Source organism: Protopterus annectens, chromosome 2.part1 (genome assembly GCF_019279795.1).
Source record: "Protopterus annectens isolate FY-2018-M chromosome 2.part1, PAN1.0, whole genome shotgun sequence".
Lineage (NCBI taxonomy): Eukaryota > Metazoa > Chordata > Ceratodontiformes > Protopteridae > Protopterus > Protopterus annectens.
Window position 1 is genome coordinate 937,278,967 of NC_056729.1, and position 25,772 is coordinate 937,304,738.

At 41.4% G+C, this 25,772-nt stretch overlaps 1 protein-coding gene across 4 annotated transcripts in view; it reads left to right on the plus strand.

Moving 5' to 3' along the window:
• The window catches only part of CBR4 (carbonyl reductase 4), a 767,690-nt gene that overhangs the window by 155,052 nt on the left and 586,866 nt on the right, over window positions 1-25,772 (plus strand). For all 4 annotated transcript variants that reach the window (XM_044062572.1, XM_044062573.1, XM_044062574.1 and 1 more), the window contains exon 3: window positions 18,630-18,750. In XM_044062572.1, coding sequence (XP_043918507.1) covers window positions 18,630-18,750 — 121 coding nt within the window. The remainder of the gene's footprint in view (window positions 1-18,629; window positions 18,751-25,772) is intronic.

The window sequence follows — 25,772 nt, forward strand, 5'->3', positions numbered from 1 at the left end:
ACATATAAATAATTTTTTAAGTAATATTATAAAAATTAATAAACACTAGTTTAATTGAATTTTAATTGATTTCTTAATAAATTTAGAAGAATTTGAATCATAATGAAATTGGATTTGTCAGTTAAAGGACCAAAATAAGTAAAGGTAGTTTTGAAATGCCACAAGTTTTCTGCATATATAGATTTTGTTTATAAATTTAGAGTATATAAATTCAAGGTTTTTTAACTTTAATAGTTGAGATAAATTAATGAATTTTAAACTCTTTGTAGTTGTAAAATGTGTTTTTAAAAGTATTTTGGAATTGTTATATTTATTTTTTACGCAGTAATAGAGAAGCGTATAAAATTGTTTTATTAGTGTTTCTTTAAAAGTGTAAGTAACAGCTATGACGTCATGAATGGGATATATAAAGAATTGGCGGGTTTTTCAAATGTTGTCTATTATTGCTGAAGAAGCTGTGGGAGTACCACGGCGAAAACGCTCTTTTTATTGAATTAATAAAAAGTGTTCTTTTCATCTTATACTTGAACACTTTCTTTGGATTATTTAAAGAGAACATTTGCAAGATTTGCACTGAGTTTGGTTTCGTGGGACAGGAGTTGGCGTTATATTTTTCGTTCACCCGCAAAGATGTATTTACACTGAGAACAGTGGCCACCATATTGTGTAAATTTTAGTTCCTTATAGGTAGTAAATTTCTGTTTTTACTCCAGTTCTAGCATCTTTTTTTGTTATTTGCTGTTTTATGTACAAATATGTGTCTTTTGCCCGTAAACCCCAAAACAGACTTATTAGCTTTGAAAATAGCCCAATTTTTATTAATTATTTCTTTAAATTTTCTTGTCCCCTGTTTTGGATTCTGTCACTACAGCTAAATATCAAATAGATTTTTTTTTTTTTGGGGGGGGGGGGGTTGTTGGAGAGTTAATTTATTTCAGGGTCTATTTTCCTTAGTCCCTCACCTAATAACAGACTAAAAATATCCTTTCTCCTACTTGAAACTTGTTCATAAATTTTGTTAATCAGACTGACAGGGTAACCCCTGTTTTTAAATATGGAAGTCAACTTTGTACTTTCCTGCCTGAACAATGTGTCTTCTGAAATCATCCTGGATAAGCAAATGAACTGCCCTTGAACTATTCCTTTCTTAACCCTATATGGGTGAAAACTTTTAAAATGTAAGTAATTATTACTGAAGGTTGGTTTATGGCATATATTTCTTGTAAAACTACTGTGAATCCTAGAAATTGTTACATCCAAGTAGTTGATTGTATCACTATTATATGAATAAGTGAATTTCAAAAAGTGGGTAGTCTCACATATATATTTTATAAATTCTTTAATTTTGACATCCTGTCCTATCCATAAAATGAATATATTGTCCAAGTAACGTAAGTATAGGGGCCACTGAGCTGAGAAGTCAGATTTTAATATAATTTTTTTCTCCCAAGTGTATAACGCAAGGTTAGCAAAAATGGGTGTGCAAGCCGCCCCCATAGCTACCCCCTCCATTATTTGTAAATTTCTCCTTCAAAATAGAGATAGTTGTTCTTTAAAACTGTGTCCATACATTCCGTGATTATTTTAATGTTGTTCAATAAATCCAGATCAAGTATGGCTTCTTCAAAGTATTCCTTACCTTCAGTCCATGGGATACAAGTAAGGAGGTCTACTAGGTTAGTAGTTACAAAATAGATGTTAGAAGTGTGTAGTTCTTTCTTAAATTGACCTAGAAAATCCCATGAATCTTTTAATAGATGATCTGTTTTAGAAAATGTGGGCTTTAAAAGCTTGTCAATTAACACAGCTAGAGGGTAAGACTTTAAACCTTGTGCTGCGACAATAGTTCTAAAAGGGGATTCTTACTGTTTTTATGTAGTTTAGGAATTTGAGAAATAGAGGGGATACGTGATGAAGGATTAGATACAAAAAATATATGTTTCTTTATTAATCACACCTTGGAACAAACAATCTTCTAACCATAAGTCTGTTCTCCTGTTACTGATGTTAACTTCATTTCTTGATGCCACCTTGTAAGTAGTTTCATCATGTAAAATTTGAGACATTATACCTATATAATTAATGGCATCAAAAATAACAATATCCCCTTTTGTTAGCTTTCATAATTCAAATAAATTTATAATTCTGTAATTCCTTCAATAGTTTCTTTGCATTTGTGTTAAGTTAAAATGACCCATTTGAGTATAATTTGCTCCCAGTTTGTATATCATTTATATATGCTTCTTCAATTGCTTGTACAACTGGATGCATGGGGGGGGGGGGGCTAAATAGACTTGTTCTCTTTATAATCTGTCTTTTGACTGTTGAAGTGTCATTATTGCTGATATTTTCAAAATTACTGTCACAGAAGTTACAGGCCAAGTTTGCTTTCCTAGTAAATAATTTCAATTCAATGATAGCATCACTTATGTTAATATCTTTCTGAGAAATAAAGGTAAAACCTTTCTCAAAAAGGGAAAAAAACATGTGTGATGTCAATGTGACTGAAATTGTAAACACTAGACCCATTACTCTATTTCCTTCCCTTAAAATTACATTTTCTTTATTTGTTATTCATATATCCAGGCTGCTTATCTCCAACTATCCCTTGTCATATGTTTCTTCCCCCCATAGAACTGCGTCTTTTCATTCCTCTTTTGTGTGTAATAATAGCCCTGTGTTGTCTGTCTTCCTGCTTGATTTTACTTTGCTATCCTCTCAGACTTCCTTAAAGGGAAAAACTCTAAAGGGTCAAAATGGAACCCTGAATCTCTCCCTTCTGCCCTTATATTGTTAAATTATGAAGGAGTTGGGGTGTAATCTTTACTCACGTTTTCAAGTCTCTCAGAACTGACTTGTTGAGTAGTGTGTGTATCTGTGCTTCTTAAAAGCACCTACATGTTTCGGTGGGGGTAAGCTTTCTTTTCATCATACTGCATGTGGTTCCTTAAAAATCTTATTAAACTTCTTCATTCTCATACTGTCTACATTTTAACTAACTTTTTGAAAATTGAATGATATAATGTTTTATAAGTATCAGAAATCTGATCTTCAGTGATACTCTTGTTTAAACTTTCAATAATATCCAGCATTTTCTTAATCTTACTGTTGTAATTAATGATCACATTTAATAATTCAATACCTTGTTTGTTAACTAGATTAACAAGTTCATGGTAGAAGTCAATATCCAGGTGTGCACCATTAGGAAATTTAGAGTCTTAAACCTTGTGGTGCTATATTATACTTAATGCACTCTCTAAAATATGCATATGTTAAGTTGTCAATCTCGCCTTCATTCTTGCTGGATGGGTTCGGAGCCGATCCTCGGCTCCGACTCGGCACTTGCTTTAGCTTGAGAACTCCTTTTACCAGCTCGAGGCAACCCTATATCCCATGATGCAAGGCGGAACTACCTCAGATCTCGTTTGCCGCTTAGCGAAAGAGGTCTCCTTTGCCAGCTGAGGTAAGTAATTTTTTGTCAAAAAAAGCTTAGTTAGGGATTTATTTCCCCCTTGTTTCCACTTCATAGTGTGTAGTGTGTTTACAGCCCACCCTATTCCCTTACAGTTCAAAACTTTTAAATTCCTTTGGTAATTGTATAAAAGTTAAGTTAGGCCTAGACCCCATTGGTTAATCCCTACCTGTGTGTCTGTGTGTTAGGGGATTAATTGTGTGTGTTTGTTGGGGTGTGTGTGTGACTTCTTCCTTAGAAATATGTCAAAGGAAGGCAAGGTCTCAGGCTTCAAGAAGTGTGACTCGTGCTGTCAGAAAATGTCTCTGACAGACTGTCACACTTTTTGTGTTTACTGCCTGGGGCCTTTGCACCTGCAGGACTCCTGTGCTTTGTGTCACTCTTTTAGCCAGAGAGTCCTGCAGGAACGGAGGAATAAGTTGATCCTCCGTGGCTTACTTAAGCCAGAAGGTTCTCCCTCTAAAACAGGGTCTGGTAAACCTTCTAAGCCACCGAAGGTTCAGGCTACAGTATCCAAGCCTCCTCCGGTGGCTCCGGCTCCGTCGGAGCCGAGATCGGCTCCGGCTGGAACCGATCTATCTGCTTCCAAAGTAGTGGGTTCAGCACCGATTGGTTCCGACACCTGTTCTACTGTGGCCTTTTCGGCTTCGGCTGGAGCCGACACCTTATCCAGCATCGGAGCCGAGAAACCTTCGGCTCCATCTGGAATTCAGGGGACTTCGGCTCCGATGACTTCGTCCCGAAAGAGATCTCGGTCCCCTTCGTTGCAGAGTATCCACTCGGCTCCGGGGTCTCCTCTTTTGTCGGAGCGGAGCCATCGGAGCCGATCTTCGAGATCTTCCAGGCTGTCTGACCACGACTTAGAGAGGGTGGTAAGCAGGCTGTTGAAGTCGCAGGCACTGGCCCAAATGCTCCATAGCCCGTCTCAGCAGACTTCGCTATTGTTTCACCCCTTGAACTTCCTCCTCCGACTCCACACCAGAGTTCGGAGCCGGAGCTTCTCGGGACAGCGACTGTTTCGGCGCCGGAGCCGATACATCTTTCGGCTCCATCGTCCTCGGCTCCGATCTCCTCCTTGAGGCCTTCCTTGGAGGGATCCGGTCGTCGGGTTTCCCTTGTCGGCTCCGAGGGGGCTAGTGGCATCGGACCCTTGTCCGACCCCGCTCTCCCTCTCGGGGCTTCGGCTTTGGTAAGCTCGGCACCGACATCGGCCTCGGAGCCTTCCCTCTCAGTGGAGCCAGGAATTCCTGTATCCTCGGATCGGGGATATTCCGGTCTCCCGGGGAGGGGAGCCTTTGAGGTGATGAGGAGTGTCCTGGCTACTGAGCCAGGTCAACGGTCCATCCCTCTAGCTCCTCCCTCTTCGGTGCCTGTAGACACCTCTTGCCAGCCTCTTGCTGTCAGGCCCAGGGATCCATCGCCCCAGGTTTCCCCATTGGGAATTTCCTCCTCTTCCGAAGTTTCTCCTGATCCGGCAGGTGAACCCCCTCGGAAGAGGACGTGTAACAGGAAACACACAGACTCCCCAGAGTCTACTACATCTGATACCGACTTAGATGAGTCGGAGGGTTCCCCACGATCCCCCTCTGAGGATGTCTCCTTTTCAGACATCCTTGAGCTCCTCAAACAGAGGGGAAATTGGCCATCCATTGATCCCTCCGAGGATGAGTCGGTATACCTGGAGGCTTTTGGATCCCGACCCTCCACCTCCTGGGTGTCTCCGCCTTTCGACCCACTTATGCAGGTAGTGGCTCGGAAGGCGTGGGCGGCTCCAGATTCTGTGGAACCTGTCCCCAGGAGACCATCCAAGTTTATTACGGCCCCTACGGACAAACAGTTTCTTTCCAAGGGCGTCTCTGTGGATGCTATGGTGGTGGCGGCCACTAAGAAGGAACTGGCGGATCCTTCAGTACCTGTCCATCCTCCTAACAAGGATTCTAGGACCATGGACAGGTATGGAAAGCGGATGTTTTCTTCAGCGACCTTTGCTATGCTCGCTGAACTACCTTTGTCACTTCACCAGGCTTCAAAGAGATATTCTCAAGGAACTGGGTGAAGTGGTCCAGGATCCTTCTGCTGCTGGGGCTCAAGAAAAGATTGCCTCACAGCTGGCAATCCTGAATTCCTTATCCAACTCCTCCATGCGGCTCATATCCTATGCGGCCGATGGAGCGAGCAGGGCCGCAGGCACAGGAGTTGCTCTTAGACGCCAAGCCTGGATGCGGCTTTGTAATTTTGCGGACCCCTTTAAGGCGTCTTTCACTAATACCCCCTTTGATGGTTCGGCTTTGTTCGGACCTCAGGTGAAGGATACCTTGACCAGGTGTGAGCAGGACGGTAAAACTCTTTCTGCCGTTGGAGTCCATTTTTCCACCCCTTCTAGACCATATCCCAAGGGTCAGAAGGGAGGGAAGATGTGGTTCCGCAAAGCCCAAGGAGCTACACCGGACACACGTGGTCAGTTTACCCCCAGAGGCAGAGGGGGTAACAATAATAGACGCCGCCCTAGAGGCAGGGGGGGTCCTCAGAACCAGGGCAACAGGGAGTCTCTTCCTGAGAAGCCCTTTCAGCATCCCTGAGGTGTTGCCCGACTGTCCACCCTTGGAGGCAGTCGGGGGAAGGATTTCGCTGTACCCAGTAGCCTGGCATTCCCTCTCACAAGATATGTGAGTACAGTCGATCATATCCGAGGGTTACAAAATCCCCTTCGAAAGGTATCCCGAACCTCTACAATCCCTTCCAGACTTCTCACCCGGTCAAAGGGATTTGGCAGAACAGGAGGTTTCAAAGCTCCTAGGAAAAAGAGCCGTCCAGACTGTGCCGGCAGACCAGGTAGGATCCGGCGTCTACTCGAGATTCTTTTTGGTCCCCAAAAGGACGGGAGGTTGGAGACCAATATTAGACCTGAGCAGTCTAAACAGATTTGTCAAGAAGGCAAGATTCCGGATGGTCACGCTTCAGTCCATTCTGCCCTTTCTGGGCAAGGACAACTGGATGTGCTCTATAGACCTTCAGGACGCGTACTATCACATAAAGATTCACAGGCGCTCCAGAAGGTTTCTCCGCTTTCGGCTAGGGACCAGTCATTACCAATTCAGAGCCCTGCCCTTTGGCCTCACTTCAGCCCCAGAGTGTTTACCAAATGCATGGCAGTGGTCACAGCTCATCTGAGACGTCAAGGATTCCAGGTGTTTCCTTATTTGGACGACTGGCTCCTCTCCGCCACCACCAGGTGTCAGCTTCTTCAGACCAGAGACTACACTCTGCAGCTTTGCAGGAGTTTGGGAATTTCAGTAAATTTCGAAAAATCTTCTCTGCGGCCTTGCCAATCTATCACCTTTATAGGCGCAGAATTAAACACCGTCAAAATGTTAGCCAGACAAACAGATCAAAGAATTCTGGACATCCAAAAATTCGTTCGGATTCTATTGCAGAGCAGCAAGGTCAAAGCCAGATTTATACTGAAGGTTCTAGGTCTTATGGCTGCGGCCATTGTTCTTCTACCACTGGCTCGCTTCCACATGCGTCTTCTGCAGTGGATGCTATTCACTCAGTGGTCGTACCACAGTCTCCTGATGAGGCACGAAATCTTAGTCACACAGTCGTGCAGAACTCATCTGAATTGGTGGATATCTTCCCCTCTTCTTCATCAGGGCCGACCCTTTGTTCCCCCTCCTCCAGTTGCCACAGTCACTACGGATGCCTCTCTGATCGGGTGGGGGGGGGCATTATCAGGGCAGGATGGTCCACGGGACGTGGCAACCCATAGAATACCATCTGCACATAAATGTCCTGGAGATGAGAGCGGTGCTTTTAACGTTGCAGGCCCTCAACGACTTTCTTCCCATGGGGACTATTGCAGTACAAACAGACAACATGTCCGTGGTCTGGTACATCAACAAGCAGGGCGGGACCAGGTCCTATCCGTTGTGTCGAGAAGCTCTCAGACTTTGGCAATGGGCAATCTCCTCTCATCGGTTTCTGATAGCAACGCACATCCCCGGCGGGTCCAATCTCTTGGCGGACAGGCTGAGCAGATCCATTCTGATGCCTCACGAGTGGTCTCTCAATCAATCTGTAGTGGATCAGATTTTTCTGAAGTGGGGCACTCCTTGTTGCGATCTTTTTGCTACTCCTCAAAACAACAAGTGCCCCGATTTTTTCACCCTCTTTCCCCTTCCAGGCCAACCCCTGAGAGACTCTCTAACCCAGGATTGGCCCCGGGGACTTCTGTACGCTTTTCCTCCTTTTCCCTTGATTCCACAAGTTATTCAGAAAGCCACCGTTTTGAGGGCCAAGTTGATTCTCATTGCCCCTTATTGGCCTCGACAAATTTGGTTTCCGTCTCTGCATCGTCACCTTCTGGTGCAGCCCTGGCATCTGGACCCAGTTCCGGATCTCTTGATCCACCAGTCGGGTCAGCAGCACCGGGCCATTCATTCTCTCAACCTCACTGCTTGGTTGCTCCACTTCCTTCCCTAGCCAGGCTACCGATGATCTCTGACTCAGTCAGAGACATCTTAGTGTCTTCTTTAAAGTCATCCACTAGGACTGTTTATGCTAGCAAGTGGCGACATTTTTCTATTTGGGCAAATTCCAGGAATATTGATCCCTTTACTGCTCCTGTACATTCTGTTTTAGATTTCCTGGCTGAGGTTTTTCATTCAGGATCCTCTTCATCTACAGTTAAAGTTCAACTGGCTGCTATTTCCAAGTATCATGTTGGCTTGCATGACAATAACATTATGTCTCATAGATTATGCAAGGCCTTTCTGAGAGGAGTTTTTCTCCTAAAGCCGCCTATAAAGCATCCTCCTCCGCAGTGGGATCTAAACTTAATGTTGGCATCCTTGATGCTACCTCCCTTCGAACCGTCTGCTTCATGTTCTTTGAAGTTGTTGACCTGGAAAACTATATTCTTACTGGCTGTCACTTCAGCAAGAAGGGTTTCCGAGATTCAAGCTCTCTGCATTCGTTCCCCTTACTTGGTTTTTCATAAGGACAGGGTATCCTTAAGAACGAACCCGTCCTTTCTCCCCAAAGTTGTGTCTCAAACCAATATTAACCAATCTATAGATCTACCATTCTTTTTCCCAAACTATTCCGACAGAGCTGAACAGAAGCTTCATTTTTTGGATGTCCATCGTCAGCTCAGGTACTATTTGCATAGAACTAAACAATTCAGGAAATCGGACCAATTATTTGTCTCCTATGCAGAAAACAGGATAGGTCTTCCAGTTTCTAAAGTGACCTTATCCAGATGGTTGACTTCCATCATTTCCTATGTGTACTCTCTCAGAGGCAAGCAGCTATCTTCTAAACCAAAAGCACACTCAACCAGGAGTCTATCCACTTCTGCAGCCTTTCAGGATAGACTACCCATTGATACCATTTGTGCAGCAGCTACTTGGGCCACGCCTCATACCTTTGTCTCTCATTACAAGTTAGACTTGGCCTCCAGAGACAGGGCCAGTTTTGGTTCCACAGTTCTCAAGAGTCTGTTCCATTGAGCCACCCGGGATACAGGTGCTAGGGGCGGTCCCATCCAGCAAGAATGAAGGCGAGATTGACAACTTAACATTTAGAAGTTATGTACCTACCATAACGTTCCATGTTAGTTGTCTTCTCGCCTTCTTTCTTCGTCCTCCCTCCTTCCCCCTGGCCTGGACAGATCTTGAAGAGTTCCTATCAGGTTGTTTTCCTTCTGAGCCTTCATATGAGGACTCTTATTATGAACTTGTTTTCCTAATTATGTTAGGTTAGTCCTTAGCAGGGTAGGTTAGCTACCAAACGAGATCTGAGGTAGTTCCGCCTTGCATCATGGGATATAGGGTTGCCTCGAGCTGGTAAAAGGAGTTCTCAAGCTAAAGCAAGTGCCGAGTCGGAGCCGAGGATCGGCTCCGAACCCATCCAGCAAGAAAGAAGGCGAGAGAAGACAACTAACATGGAACGTTATGGTAGGTACATAACTTCTAATTTCTAATTGCAGATTATGCAAACTATTCAAAGTCTTTTCAGTTTTAAAAATAAAGTCTTGTAGTCCACTACGAAATTTCGAGATCCCACAATCTTGACTTTCACAATCCCAAAGCCATAATATCGAGATTGTGGAATCTCGAAATGGTAAAACAAACCAAAAATAAAGATGACAACATTTAAAAACATGTTTTTGCAGGGGCCCTGCAAATTAAATATATAAACTTAGAGATCATACTAGAGTGAAGAGAACAGTAATCTTCCCATTTCGCACTGTATAGCGATCTACATTACTGTTCTCTTCACTGTACAACGATCTTGGAATTAGTGCATTTAGGTTGCATGGGGTATGGTGGGTGCAAGAGGGCTTGCCCCCCTGCAAAACAAGTTTTTAAATGTCATCTTTTTTTTTTTTTTTTTTTTTTTTTTTTTTTTTTACAATTTTGAGATTCCACAATCTTAACATTATGGCTCTGGGATTTTGAAAGTCGTGATTGTGGGATCTCGAGATTTAGAAATGGACCTGTATTCTGAGCATATGATCAGAATTATTAATAAAAGTGTCATGGTTCCCAGTCTCAAAATCCACTTTTTTGTTTAACCAACTGTCAAGCCTGAATGAATGTGGTTCGCAGTTAAGCAGACCTTCGGCATGTCTGTACCTCAAGGTATTGTCACAAGTGGCTACATAATTTACATTAGTGGTAGGTGCAGTCGAATTGTCAAGAAAAAGTTTAACAGTACCTTCCATTCTATTGTCCTGATGTTTGTTTTTTGTCCAACCTTTGGTGTGGCTCCTAAATGAAACCACCCATGGCTTACAACTTGTCGGGTTTTGTCTCTTTGTGTATCTCCACTGTCCTGTGGGGTATAAACCAAAAGAATTCCAATATTCATGTCTTGCCCATTAGGTAACCTCAGAAAATCACCTCATTGTAACTGTGGATGTTGATCCAAGGTGTCTGTAGAAGTGTTGACATCATGTCTGGGGCTTAAGTTGTTGTCTTCACATGGTGTAGACATTTGGGTACTCCCCACCATAGCAGTGAGCAGGTCAATGAGTTAGGTTAATTCTCCCTCAACAGTTTCAGCCTCTCCAGCAACGTGATCCATTTCATTATGCAAGGTTTCCAGAAGTTTAAAATCTGCCTTAGGACTCTGCATGGAACCAATAAACCCAACAAGATATATACTTATAAAAACAGAAAATAAGTTGGTTGCACAATCCAAAACCAATAAAAAAATCTCCACTGTGCTGTTGAACTCCAAATGGAAGTTACAAGACAGAAGAGTAACCAGACCATAAACTGTGTGGAATTGGGTATACTTCCGGATAACTGTTAAGGTATAAAGCCACTCTGAGTAATGTCAAGAACAGCAGCTTAGCTTCCAGAACTATTAAATTAATTAAATTCCGTGGTGGTGGTGCTGCGGTAGCGTTGTCGCCTCACAGTAAGACACTGTCCGGTTCGATTCTCAGCTAGAGCGTCTTCTGCGTGGAGACATGCTTGAATGGGCGTACCTTCGTTGAAGGTTGTGCGTCAGGGCTGGTAACTCGGCACGTAAAAATCAACTACCAATCATTAGCGGACCGGAGTTCTGCTGTGGCGACCCCTAACCGGGAAAAGCCGAAAGACACAAACAATTTTGGTCGCAGACATAAAAACAAAATGAACTAGAAAAATGTTGTTTAGCTCTTTCTTCCCATTACTAAAAGGCACTTCTTCAGAAGTGAAAGTTCCAACCAAATCATCCACATTTAAAAAGTACATCTATAATTTCAACCAATTGAATAACACTGGTAATCAAGCAGCTTTCCTGTTCTTTAGGAAATAGACTATTACAAAGATATAAATTAACAAATCCCTTAAAACTTTGTATAACGTGAAAAAATATATACTTTTAAGCACAAAAACATAATATGAAATATATTAAATATAGTAATAAATTGTATACTAATCTGAATAATAAAATAAGTTAAAAATACTGAGTAGTTTAAAACTGGAATAAAGTGTGAATTTAAAATTTTATAGTTTGGATGCCTTGATCTTTAAAACAGGTAAAATGGAAACATGTTCATTTAAGCCAGAGGTATTTGAAGCATTTAACTTCAATTGTCAAATATGCTGTAAGTATTCAAGACTGGTTTCCCAGGCTCCCCCCTCTTGTCAGTAGTTATCTTATCTAAAATACAAAACAAGAATTTGTTAAAGTTATCTTGGGCAGTAGTATGCTTATACAAGAAAATGGTTTCCTTCTTATTTTTAATGTTGTTATAGTATTCATAAACCCTCTTACATAGGAGTCTTTCTGTTTTTCCTATGTAAAAGGCTGGGCAGGTGGAACGTATAGCTAAGTATACCACCTGTTTAGTATAGCACCCACCATGTTTGGATATAATATCCACATCTTTGGGTCCCCCCACCTTATATTCGTTACTTGTAAAGATGCATTTACCCTGAGAACAATGGCCACAAGGTTGTGTAAATTTTAGTTCCTTATAGGTAGGGAATTTCTGTTTTGACTCCAATTCGATCTTCTGTTTTATGTTGTTTGCTGTTTTATGTAGAAATGTGGGTCTTTCGCCCGTAATCCCCAAAACAGACTTATTAGCTTTGAAAATAGCCCAATTTTTATTAATTATTTCTTTAACTTTTTCTTGTCCTCGTATTGTATTCCGTCACTATAGCTAAATCAAATAGTTTTTTGGCGGGGGTGCTTGTCTGAGTTCATTTATTCCAAGCTCTATTTTCCTTAGTCCTTCACCTAATAATGGACTAAAACTATCCGTTCTCCTACATGAAACTTGTTCATAAAATTGCTGAAATTCTGTGTCTTGTGAGGTTCTTTGTTGGCTGGTTGGTTGTACCTCTTCTCCCAAGAAGAGATTTAATTAGCACCTTGGTAAGAAAGATGAGAATTGGTTCATCTAGTCTGTCTATCCACTTCTTAGTTTTGCTGTCTTTGAAGCCTGGAGGAACACAAACTTGGATCCTTTTGTCCTTAAGAAGGCAGTCGTAACATATTTTAGGTCCCGGAGGAATGATATACAGTGCTTTAAACAAAAGCCTGTTTTTTCCTCAGCCTAATACAAGACAGCTTTGACCAAGGTTTTTTTTTTCTTTTCTGCCATCTGGGGCATAAGGGCAGCATGTAGGTTAGCAGAGTTCATTCAAAAGAATGAATTGTGTTGAGATCCTATTTTATTAGAAGTAACTATATTTGTGGTTTTGTGGTGTAATAGGCCTATTTTTCAGTTTTAATATTCAAATACTTTTTGTTGATTGTTTTCTGTTTGTAGGTTTATAGGATTACTAGACAAGTGTCCCCAGTGGGCCTTTTTAAGTCTAGCCATGCTTACCAAAGGTGAGAATGAAACTGCATATCTTGTGTCTGTAAGGTAAACACCTTAACCATTATGCCATCCCTTATTCCCTTGTTTTTTGTTGTCTGACAGCAGAAACCTCCTTTGTGGGATGTAGTGCCTGTAAAAAAACTCATACGAGCCAAAAATGGTTAGCGCTTTCGTTTAATCCAATATTAAACTTTTTCAAACAACACATACAGTTCATCACTTCCTTTAAATAAGACCTAAAAACATTTCATTGGCTAAGACAATTATTTAAAGTGATACTTCCTTAAAAATATTTTCAATGGAAAATTTGTCACTATTTATAAGAACATAAGACACCATCTCTACCATAATAAAGTTGAATTATAAATACATATACAACACAAGTACATATTTCTTAAAATTCCTTGTAGTTTAAAATCTACTAAATATTTATTCATATAGTTATACTAAAAAACCTTGCTATTCAAGCTTTATAATTTCTTTTTTCACTATAAGAAATTATAAGTATGAATTAAAAGGAAAGTACAATTGTAATTCTAAAGCAGTGGTCTACCTGGCACACTGCAGTTCATGAACCACATTTTATATAGGAAAAACAGAGAGAAAGATTAGCCAAAGAATTTATGAGCATGGATATGCCATAAGAAAATTCAACGTAAATAATGCCTTATCTAAATATATTATGGAATTTCCAAGCCATATGTTCTATTTTATTATCATTGACCATGTACTTATAAATGACAAACAACCATGGGGACTGCAACTAGAATTAAAGGAATTAAAATGGCAGCTTCAGCTGCAAGCAGACTCATGGCCAGGTATAAATGAACATACCTCAGTTTCTGCAGTGTTAAAATTAAAGGCTTTAGAAAGAATGAAATTATAAAGATCGAATAGCAAGGATTTTTAGTATAACTATATGAATAAATATTTAGTAGATTTTAAACTACAAGGAATTTTAAGAAATATGTACTTATGTGTTGTATATGTATTTATAATTCAACTTTATTATGGTAGAGATGGTGTCATGTTCTTATAAATAGTAACAAATTTTCCATTGAAAATGTTTTTAAGGAAGTATCACTTTAAATAATTGTCTTAACCACTTTAAATAATTGTCTTAGCCAGTGAAATGTTTTTAGGTCTTATTTAAAGAAAGTGATGAACTGTATGTGTTGTCTGAATAAGTTTAATAGTGGATTAAACGAAAATGCTAACCATTTTTGGCTCGTACAAGTTTTTTTACAGCTTGGTGCATTGATTTGTATGCATTTATTTAACTGCTGACAGCCCGGTCTACAGTCTTTGTCGTTTTCATCAGTTTGTTGTTGGTGTTATAGCTTTCATCAGTTTATGTAGTGCCTGTATTTGGTCAGCCTTGTGCCATGGTAGCTGTAACACCACTTCTAAGGGGCTGTTTGTATATCACCCTGCTGGAGCTGAGGTCCTGACCTTGTAGGCTTCAGAGAATTCCCACAATCAAGCAGTGCTTTGGTTTCTGAACAAGCATGTTGGGGTACTTATCATTTACGACTCCGCTGGGAAGCATTGTTTGTTTGACAATGGGCCATTGACAATGGCATGTTTTTATGTCACTACTTGGCCACAGGGAATCAAGCAGCATCACCGACATTCTAAATGCAGTACAGATCTTCTTCTAAAGCTGAACCTCTGGAGAGTTTACCTGTAGGACACCTTTTGGGAGTGAAACACGCAGGTGATTAATCTCTTCAGTGCAGGAAAAGATGCATGGGTTATTTCCATTATCCTGTTTGTCATGTAGATCATTACTTATGAGTATATCCTTGCTTTGCAGACGCCGAGCTTGGCTTAGAACTCTTTCAGCAATGAATAAGCCTTTCTTTATTTACCAGCCAATTCACTTATCTGAAATCCCCATAGCTGTTTGTTGGTGTATGGTAGATAGCAACTCCAGCTGTGGGGAGGTGTAGGAACTGAATCCTTTCTGTCATAACGTAGAAGCATCTTCTCTTTGGTCTCTGTAGTAGAACTTATTTTTTGTTATTGTTTGCAACACTGTCAGAGTTAAGTGGCTGAATGATTTTATGAAGTGTTTAAACTCTTCTGACAGCTTAAGCTGTCTGCAAATTATGTTAGCATGCCAGAATTTTGAAGGTTCTGCAAACTGTGAGAAAATTGTTTGGAATTAGATCATCCTCCGGATCTGCTTTGTGTAGATGTCTCAAGCATATTGAAAACTAGTCTTATTTGGCAACTGTGAGTTTCAGAGGTTCAGACACTGAAATATGGTTACTACTGAAAACAGAATGTTGAAACTTACTGTAATACTGTCTAAAGCACTTTTATAGGGGCTTAGTCGCTGCACCACTCGATGTTGTAGGTTGCACCTCTGATACTTAACTAGGAAGATTACAGTATGGTTAAACCTGTTCATTCATATTTTCTGGAGGTAGAGTCATTCTATCTGATCCCTGGAGGGAAGTCTTGTAATGTGACCACAGTTGGGGTTATATCATTAACACCATTCTTTCAGACCCTTCTCTCAGGAGGTTTTGTATAGGAGAAATCAGTTCTGTCTTGTTTTAGTCAATTTTTTTTTTTCATTCTGACTTAACAACTTCCATGCAAAAACTAGTTAATTGCACACTCCGAATAAGCAGTAACCTGTTCAGCATTAACTGCCTTTTCTCTAAAAGGAGACTTACAAAGTCTTACAGTTTACAACCTACAGCTAAGGACAATAAAATAGCTAAAATTGTTCATACTTGTTTACATATCAACTGAAATTTTATATTTTATAGGTAGGTTGCAGTACTGTCCAGAAGAGCACAGCTGCAAAACGTATATGCTTGTTATACATTATACAAAAAAGCACAAATTGTATACATCTCTTCAGTCACATGTGCACAGTTCAGATTGTACTGCACTGCTACCTCATCCCTGAATAAAAAGAGTTACAGGTTTTATAAGGTTTATGTACAGCTCGCATATTTGTTTTCAGTCTGACAAAAAACAGTAGCAAATTTATGCACAAGCATCACTTCTAGACCTCAAATAAGTTTATTTGCAATAACTTCAAAAAACAAAACTTGAAATAAGCGTGCACTTTTTTAGTGTTCTGCTTTGCTCTCTCTGGGTGTACCATGTGTATTAGCTTTGACAGCACCATTCCAGTGCATCACTGTCATGTTACAGGACTGAAAACCTAAGTTCCATGTGAGTGGCTGAGTATTCTGACAACTAACCTTGCATAACCACTTTAAGGGGTTGTGGTGTGTTGCTACAGTGAATTTTGTACCACATGGGTATGGTTGATACATTTGTAGATCCCAAACTATACACAGACACTCCTGTTCTATAGCTGGGTTAAAGTCCATGGCTGAGATTTACAATGGGATATACTTTCTTTTAGGAAACTTTAAGTACACCTCCCAAGTTTTAAATGGAAGCATTTACCTACACAATAAATTCTCAGCTGTAGACAGGACTGGAAAAAGGAGGATGTTCATTGAAGGTCTCTTTAAGCATTTAGAACACCTGGTCAGAGCTTGGAGTCTAGACAACCTTTTGTGGTCTACTCCTGACAAGTCTGTAAATAAAATTGCTTTCATACTGCAATGGGGTACAAACTTCAAATAGTACAGAGCTGTCCCTAAAGATGTTCTTATCTGCTTCTTAATAACAGGAGTAGGCCATGCCTGAGTAGCCTCCACCATGCAATCTGTGACCTAGATAGGACACTTCTGCTATTCCTGTCTGGCACTTGTGGGCTTTAATAGTTAACCGTGCCCTTTTTGGTTTGTCCAGCACATGCCTAACATGTTTAACATGTTTTGCCAGGATCAGCTGCAGACCATAGTGTCATCCAGGTAAGTGCATAGATAGTCTCTATCTCCTGCAGGATGTGATCTGCCAAACTCTGGAAAATTGTTGGGACATTCTTCATTCCAAAGTACATGTTGTTAAACTCATATAGCCTTCATATAACCTTCATAAAGATCAGAGATAGTGATCCCTTTCCTCTCTGCAGGTATCGGGGATACCTGTCAGTAGCTGTTAGGTCAGTAGCAGTTAGATACTTGGATCCACTCAGCTGCTTCAAGGCTTCTTCTTCTTAGGCATATGGGAGCATCTGACTTGTGTGACTCTTCAGTTTTCTACACTCTACTCTGATCCTTGTCTGTCATCTTTCTTTGGCACCAGCACCAAACTATTGGACTCCTGCATTTCCCTTAGATCCATCATCTCCTACAGTTCTGTCAGAAGTTTTATTTAATTTGCTAATGCACCCTGTGGGGGTCTATCTGATGGGCCACTGGGGGCCTGTGCCTTCATAGTGCTTCATCAGTTGGGTATATCCTAGCTTGCCAGCACTACTAGTGGAACTAGGCTATTAAAATTGTCTAATGAAAGATGAGTATAAGCACATATATAATACTTAATTATTGCCAGAGTCTGTCTCAAAAATCTCCTGCTGTAGTGAATGCTTCACGAAGTTATGCAAAACTTGTAACACTGGTCATTCATTAGTGGTTAGATAAGACCACAAGTCAATATACTTGTATTTTTACTTTTCTGGAACTGTAGTGAGTTAAGCAGAATTGTATTTATGTTAGAAGTGTGCACAAACTTTACAAATTTCAGTGGCACATTCTTAAGCCAATCTATGCTTCCTAAATATGTGAAAGTCTGAAATGCATGTCTGTATTATTTATTTGTATTTGTGTGTTTGGATCACTTTATTGGCAGATTGTGAGTTCAGTTTTGAAGTGCCCATGGTCTAGTTTGTGCACTCAGTCCTGCTGCATTGGTGTACTGACATAAGGAACAAGCTTGTACTTCATTGTTCTCCACAACAGGTTGTATACCATGCTGCTACCTTGGAAGTAACAAGAGTCTGTTCAGTGCTGTTGACATGCAAAGAAATGTACTGATTTCACCATCAGCCTGCATATACAGTGGAGCTTCTCTTTTAATTTCTTTGTCGGATGGGAAGACTAGTCTTGGGGAAAGTACACACTTTGTGAGCAGAGTGAAGTACAGGTTACTGTTTCATTTCTTGCTGCACATGTCTGGGATCAGTATGTTTTCTTTTAAAGAAATTAGGGCTTAAAAAAAAGCCTTAACAATAGAGAAGCCCTTAAAGGCAAAAATACCAGAATACATGGATATGTTTGGAAATGTGGTTGCCCATAAAAAGCAGATAAGAACATGGACCATGGGGAGTAAAATTCAACATTTATAATATGTGCTGAGCAAAAGTAATGGAGAGAGAAATTTCCATCATAAAGCTAACCTGTCTAAAGAAGTTAAATTACTCCTGTGCTAGTACATTTCAAAGTATGAGGTATTTTAAGACTTACAAAACCCACCATACCATTTAGTCGTCTACTGTAGTAGTTCATGTAGTCCTTGGCTTAATAAAAGCACTCATTTTAGATAATTTCTGTTTAATGTATTGCTTTCTTATCATAGCTGTATAGTGTGTGTGTTCAGTGTCATTTCTGTATACATTTGGTTGGGTGGGGGGGGGGGGGGTCACCTGAGGTAAATTTCTAATTCAGTCAGAGGCTGGGGAGCAGGTTTCAGGAAACATTGCTACAGGATTGCTGCTTACCTGAACACTTTGTCTAGCCATGGTTGTTCAGACATCAATCTGTACATGGGTTTATTTGAGGCATTTATTTTCTGAGCAGAAGGTATAGGATGGTGAATTGTACTGAATCAACCAGCCACTTTTCCAGATCACCTGTTTATCAGTTTTGTTCAAAACTTAAATCTGGTTTGTATTTAGAGACTATTGACACAAAAGTTGCATAATATGACTGTTTTCTTTTAAATCAGGAGATAGTCTGGCCCTCAGCTGTGATGTCTGCAGTGAGGAAGAAATCAAGAAGACCTTTGAGAATATTCAGAGAAGCCGGGGTCATATTAATTACCTGGTAAATGCTGCTGGCATCAACAGGTAAGTCTTACATGCAAGAAGTAATATAATTAGATGGGCTTTATTTTAAAAAAAGCACATTCTTGGATTGTGTATTTTGTGAGGTAACAAATGTTAAAACAAGGCCCATATATGAATTCTAAGATTAAACTCATAGAAATACTTTTTTATGCAAGTTTCTATAGTAAAATAGTGCAACCGTATTATTTTCTCCTTCTCACTTAATCCAGGAGTCAACAATCAACCAAATGGCAAAATTCAATCTCTCCTTTCCTTGACATAACAACAGGTATTCATTCCACAAGGATCCATACTAGTGCCCCTTTCTTTATCAGTAACTTCCACACCCTCTTACACAAAGTACTGTCATCTAATATACAGATGATTCTGCTTCTGTGCTGCCAACTCACAATCTGAGCTATTCCAACTCGCACAAGATGCCCTCACTACTATAGAGTTATGGATGTCCAATAACCATGTCACACTAAACTGGTTCTTTTTCGACCCAAAAAATCCACTCCACTAAACAAGGAGAATTTCACCATCCAACCCCAAAACAGCACTATAATTGAAGTTGTACTGTATACCAAACTGTAAGGCGTCATCATAGATGAAAATTTGGCATTTGACTTGCACATTCAAACCAATATTAAAAAACACACCGAATACTGGACACTCTCTATGTACATAAATACTTCCTCAACCACACTGCAAAACTATCTCTCGTGTCTTCCTTCCTTCTACCATCACTTCCTTATGGTACACCTCTCCTGACCAATATTCAGGCCTCTCTAAAATATAAACTAGCCTCATCCTACAACAAAATCGCTAAATTTGTAACAAATGCAAATTATCCTTCTCACCACTACTCATCACTACATCTACTAAACTGATTGGAACTACCACATTATCTGACACTCATTCAATTAACCACTGCACACACATTAATTTATAAACCATCTAACTGCCCCTCCTTGTCTTCTCTACTCACACAGTATCGTCCAGAAAGACCTCTTTGATCCAGCAACCAACTGCTCCTAAATGTAGTGAAATCTACCCATACAGCTGGACAAATGCTCTACTCCTTCACTGTAGCTAAACTATGGAATAGTCTCCCACCATCTATAAGGTGTATCAGCAGTACTCTTCTCTCTAAGAATTCCCTGAAACAACATCTTTTCTCACTATGGCAGGGCAACTGCACAAAGGCTGTAGTTCCTATGACCTGAACCCCTATTTCCACTCGCCTCCTCTTGCTGTATATATCCCGACAAATGTATTTAACTGCTCTGATGGACTCTTCTTCTGTACTCACTCACTCAGTATTAAAGCTATACCTTTAACTGCTCTTATCGCCAGACTGTGTTCCTAAACTCCTAAACTTCTGTTATGGTTTAACCTTCAACCATACCCCTATTGCCCATCCTGGCAATAGCCCTAACTCTCTAAACTATACCTAGATATAACGATCTTTCATCTTGCGTAAATTTCACACCAAGGTCTTCTTATCACTGTCTGGATCTACTGCATGTTATATATATGGTATAGTTAAAAGCCGTTATCTAGCTCTCCAGTGACTGGATTTTGTACTGAACTACTGTATGTATTTCAGAATGTACTTTATATTTAGTTCTCCACTGTATGGTGCTGTACTTTGCTGGACATTTGATGTCCTTCAAGGATGCATCTGCAGTCCTTACAAATGGGTTGTCCTGTCGTCAGGCAGCCCTTTGGTCGGCCGGATTCCAAAGTCTGGGTCTGGCTTCGGCTGGTGTCGCACTTCACCCGACGTCATTGCTGCAGTTACTCTGGTATAAAGGCATCAGCCGACGCCATTTTCCTCAGTCTTTCTTGCCGCGTGGTGCCCGAAGCAGAAGCTGTTCGCAAGTGCCGGTCGGTCAGAACCAGAGATTACTACTACCGAATACTTCTACAACTACCGAAGACTTCTAAAAAGCTAAGTACCCCGTTGGGGACTCTTTCTTGCCTCAGCCGATGTCAGAAAAAGTGAATAACTGTTTAACTTGTGGGAAACAAATATATCATAAAGATTTCCACTCTTACTGCTTACCTTGTTTAGGCCCAGACCACGACGTAGCAGCTTGTCTAGCCTGTGCTTCTTTTAACCGACGGACGCTTAGACGTCGGTCGGAATTTGCTGAGCAGTTTTTCGGCTCTGATTTTGCTTATATTATGCCGTCGGATCCTCCGACTTCACAAATATCCAAAAACGCAAAGAAAAGGACCGACACTCGCGGTCTGCGGTTTCGGCCGAAACCGCGGTTAAGACAACCGCGAGTGTCTCGGTTTCGGCTGAAACCGAGCAAGCGGTTCTTCCTTCAGCTGAAAGCTCACCTTCTACCGAGGCCTCTTCCAACCTGGTGGAATCGGCTTCTGAAATCCAACCTGCAGTTGTGGTTTCTCAGGAATTATCTGACACTATTCCCTTGGATATTTCAACCCCTGCACGTGGAGCTGCTAGGCCTCCTGCAGCCATGTCCATTAAGGCCTTTGCCAGGGCTAAAGCAGCTAAAGCTACTAAATCTGTGCCTGTTAAGACCCCCTCTCACAGGCCTAGCTCCAGTTCCCAAATGCTTAGTTTAGCAGAGGATCTCATTTCTTTAATCCGGGGATCCCAACCTCTCCCAGACAGGGCCTCTCACCCACCTCCAGAGAAGAGGCCTAGAGCAGAGCCCCTGAGCCAGTTTCCACAGATGATTCCTCTGATGATTCAGATAATACAGACCCTCCAGAGGCTCCTTTTTCCCCTTATGAAGACTCTGATGCTGAAGAGTCCATCCCTTCTGCCTCTCCACCTGAGGAATTTTCCTTTGGGGAAACCTTGCATGCTATGAGGGAACAATTTCAGTGGCAGGGCCAAGATTTTTCAGACTCCAGAAAAGGCTTAGAACCTTTTTGCATTTACCACAACATAGGCCTTTAGCTATACCTCCAGTTCTGTCTGTTGTAGATGATGCATTTAATGATGCTTGTACTGCTCCTGATTCATTACCTCCGGCCCCTGCTAAGCCCGATAGGTTCTACAGGGTCCCGGACACACATCACCATTTATACAAGGCTCCTTTTGCAGATCCCGAGACTATCTCCCAGGGGCCTAAGGCTGTAGCATCTACCTCTGCCAAAAATCCCCTCCCCTCTGAAAGGGAATCCAGGTCCTTAGAGATGGGGTAAAAAAGTTTACACTTCTGTACTCTGTCAGCTAGGGCCTTGAACTGTCAATTTCATATGATCCAGTATCAAGAATTTATGCTAGACCAGTTAACCAAAAACTGTCCTCTGATGAACCTTTAGACAAGAAATATGTTCAGGAAATGGTACATAACATTCAGCAAGTTAGTAACCATTCTTTAAAATGCGGCTATGATGCACTGGAGGCTTCCTTTAGATCAGCCATGACTGGCACAGTTATCAGAAGGCATGCATGGTTAAAAGAGCAGGCCTTACCGGACCATGTCAAATCAAAACTATTAGATGCCCCCATGGACAAGATCAATTTGTTTGGCTCTCCTGCACAACAGGTGCTGAAGAAGATGGAAGAGAAGGCAAAATCTGTCCAAACAGTGAAAGATTTCTTACAGGTCCAACCTCCAAGGTTTAGCAGGAATTGGCCCTCCAAGAATTGGTCCTTTCCAGACTCCTCCAAAGCACAGAGAGGCAGGAATAGGCGTTCAAGAGGGAGAAGCCAATCCAGAGGTGCCTACAGGGGACGCCAGTGGCAGGGTAACAACCAGCGAGGCACAGACACAGCCACCACCACTACTACAGGACAATCACAGTGACTTGGCTCTGGCACCACCTACCAGGGAACAACTAGAAGCACCCTTAGGCGGGAAGCTAGCTTTATTTACAAAGAACTGGCATTACATCACAAGAGACAAGTGGATTTTGCAGACAATAGACCAAGGTTACAGGTTTCATTTCCATACTCTACCAGGAAAGAGAGGAATGCCAAACCTACCTCCAAATCAAAAGGCAGAAGCTCTACAACAAGTAAATCAATTATTAAAGATGAGAGCTGTGGAAAAGGTACCACATATGGAGCAAGGAAAGGGCTTTTACTCCAGACTCTTCCTAGTACCAAGAAAAGAAGGCAAATGGAGACCTATTCTAGATCTGTCCGCTTTAAACACATTCCTCATTGTTCCAAAATTCAAAATGCTGACCCTACAGCAGCTTCTTCCCATGCTGGGCAAGGAGTCTTGGCTGGTAACTCTAGATCTCAAGGAGGCATACCTGCACGTCCCCATACGACCAAATTGCAGAAGATACCTCAGATTTCTTGCAGGATCAGAGCATTATCAATTCTCAGCATTGCCCTTTGGCTTATCTACTGCGCCCAGAGTGTTCACGAAATGCCTGGCATCAGTAATCGCTCATTGCAGGCTTCAGGGGATCCAAATCTATCCTTACCTGGACGACTGCCTAATACAAGCGGACAACAAAAACAAGCTAGCAGAAGACTTGAAAAGAGTCATTTACCTTCTACAAGCCCTGGGATACACAGTCAATATAAAAAAGTCAAGGCTGATACCATCCCAAAAGATAACCTTTTTGGGTGCGGAGCTGGACACATCCAAACAAATGGCATTCTTAACAGTAGAAAAACAGGAGCAACTCCCTCTCTACTTCTTGGCATTAACAAAACAAAACCATCTAACAGCAAGAAAAGTCCTACAAGCATTGGGCTTCATGGCATCCTGCATAATTTTGTTCCCACATGCCAGACTGCATATGAGAAAACTACAGTGGTACCTAAGGAATTTATGGTCTCAGCACAAGCACAGCCTAGAAACTCAAATTCCAATAATTCCATGCCTGAAGCAAGAATTCCAATGGTGGGCTCAGGCCTGTCGATCAAACGAAGGATTGCCCTTCCACAGCACTCAACCAAGCCAAACCATCACAACGGACGCCTCAGACCTCGGTTGGGGGGCCCACATGATGAACAAATGCATACAGGGTTTATGGACTCAAGAGCAGCTGCACCTACACATAAACCTAAAGGAAATGCTGGCAGTAAAACTGGCAATTCAGACTTTCAAACCATTTCTTCGACAAGGCCAATTGATGATAAGGACAGACAACACCACAGTTATGTGGTACATCAACAAGCAGGGAGGCACACATTCGTACCCTCTATGCCGGATGGCCCTGGACCTCTGGAATGTGGCCCTGAGTTACAACATTCAGTTACAAGCAATCTTTGTACCAGGAAAAGAAAACACTCTAGCAGACATATTAAGCAGGACTACCACGGATGCCCACGAATGGATGCTGCATCCGGACATCTTCAAAACCATTACAAGAAAATGGGGTCTCCCAGAAATAGAAGTATTTGCATCCCCACTCAATCACCAGTTAAAGAAATTCTGCACCAGGACGTACCACCCACTGGCATGGAAGGTGGACTCCCTATCCTGTCAGCATATGCATTCCCACCACTTCCTTTGATGCACAAGGTGCTATTGAAGATCAAAGAGGACCGTCCAAGGATCATTCTGATAGCTCCAGATTGGCCAAGTTAACATTGGTACCCATTACTGAAGAGCATGTCTCGGGAACAGATATGGCCCTTACCCCTAGTTCCCTTGCTGTTAACTCAGAACAATTACAACACCCTGCATCCAAACTTGAAAACTCTGCAGCTGACTGCCTGGAACATTGCATAAGACAAATTAACCCAAATTTATCCCAAAGGGTTAAGGACATTATCTTAGAAGCTCGCAGACCTTCAACAAGGAAAACCTATTCAGCAAAATGGAAAAGATATCTCATTTGGAGTACTGCTAAAGGGGAAGATGTGTCACTGGTAAACATAGCCAACATCCTGGAATACTTGGCAGAGCTATTCCACAAAGGCCTGTCCTACTCTTCCATTAAGATTCATGCCTCAGCTATTTCAGCAGAATACGACTTGGATCCTCCAGTTTTCTCACATCCTCTGCTCAGGCAGTTTCTGAGAGGAATTAAAATTGTAAAACCTCCTAGGAAGCCACCATTACCTGCATGGGACTTGAACTTTGTGCTAGAAAAATTGACACTACCTCCTTTCAACCAGCAGCAACAGCAGAATTGCAATACTTATCATGGAAAACTGCTTTCCTGCTGGCAATCACTTCAGCAAGAAGGGTTTCTGAGCTACAGGAATTAATGGCAGTACAACCCTTTCTGATCTTCCATCAAGATAGAGTGTCCATGAGAACAAATCCTACTTTTATGCCTAAGGTGGTCTCCAGAGTATCTTTAAATCAGGCTATCCACCTACCTACATTCTTTCCCAATCCACAGAACAGGGGAGAAAGACTGTTGCATACCTTGGATGTACACAGACAATTACGCTACTACCTGGACAGGACCAAGAGCAATAGAAAAACTGACCAGCTACTGGTAGCATATGCAGCAGGAATGGAAGGGAAAGCAATTACAAAACAGACAATATCTAAGTGGATAGGAAATTGCATTAGATTTTGTTACTCCTACCATGGAAAGAAAACTCCATAAAACATCAGGCCTCACTCTACAAGAGCTACAGCCACTACCACAGCTTTTCTACGAGGAGTGGCTACCAAAGACATTTTAGAGGCTGCTACTTGGAGCTCCGTGCATACATTTGCCAAGCATTATAATTTACCTTTATACTCTAGATCCCGAGCAGGTTTTGCCATTGCTGTTTTGCAAGGGATCTTAACTACACCATAATTCTATCTTTCCTCCTCCCCCAGTTTGGCTATGGTATTCTACCCATTTGTAAGGACTGCAGATGCATCCTTGAAGGACATAGTACAGTTTTGTACCTACCATAAATGTAGATGTCCGATAGGAATGCATCTGCAGTCAGGATTACCCACCCTCCTTCCCCTCTGTGGTACTCCTAGGGTATTTTCCCCTCTTATAGCTAGCTGGGGGAATCTATTATGGTGTATTTGTTTGTATATATGTACATACATGCTTATTTTTTGTTTGCTCTCTAATATTTTGAACCATTGGCATTTATCAAAATTTAGCCTTCCTAGAGGGCACCT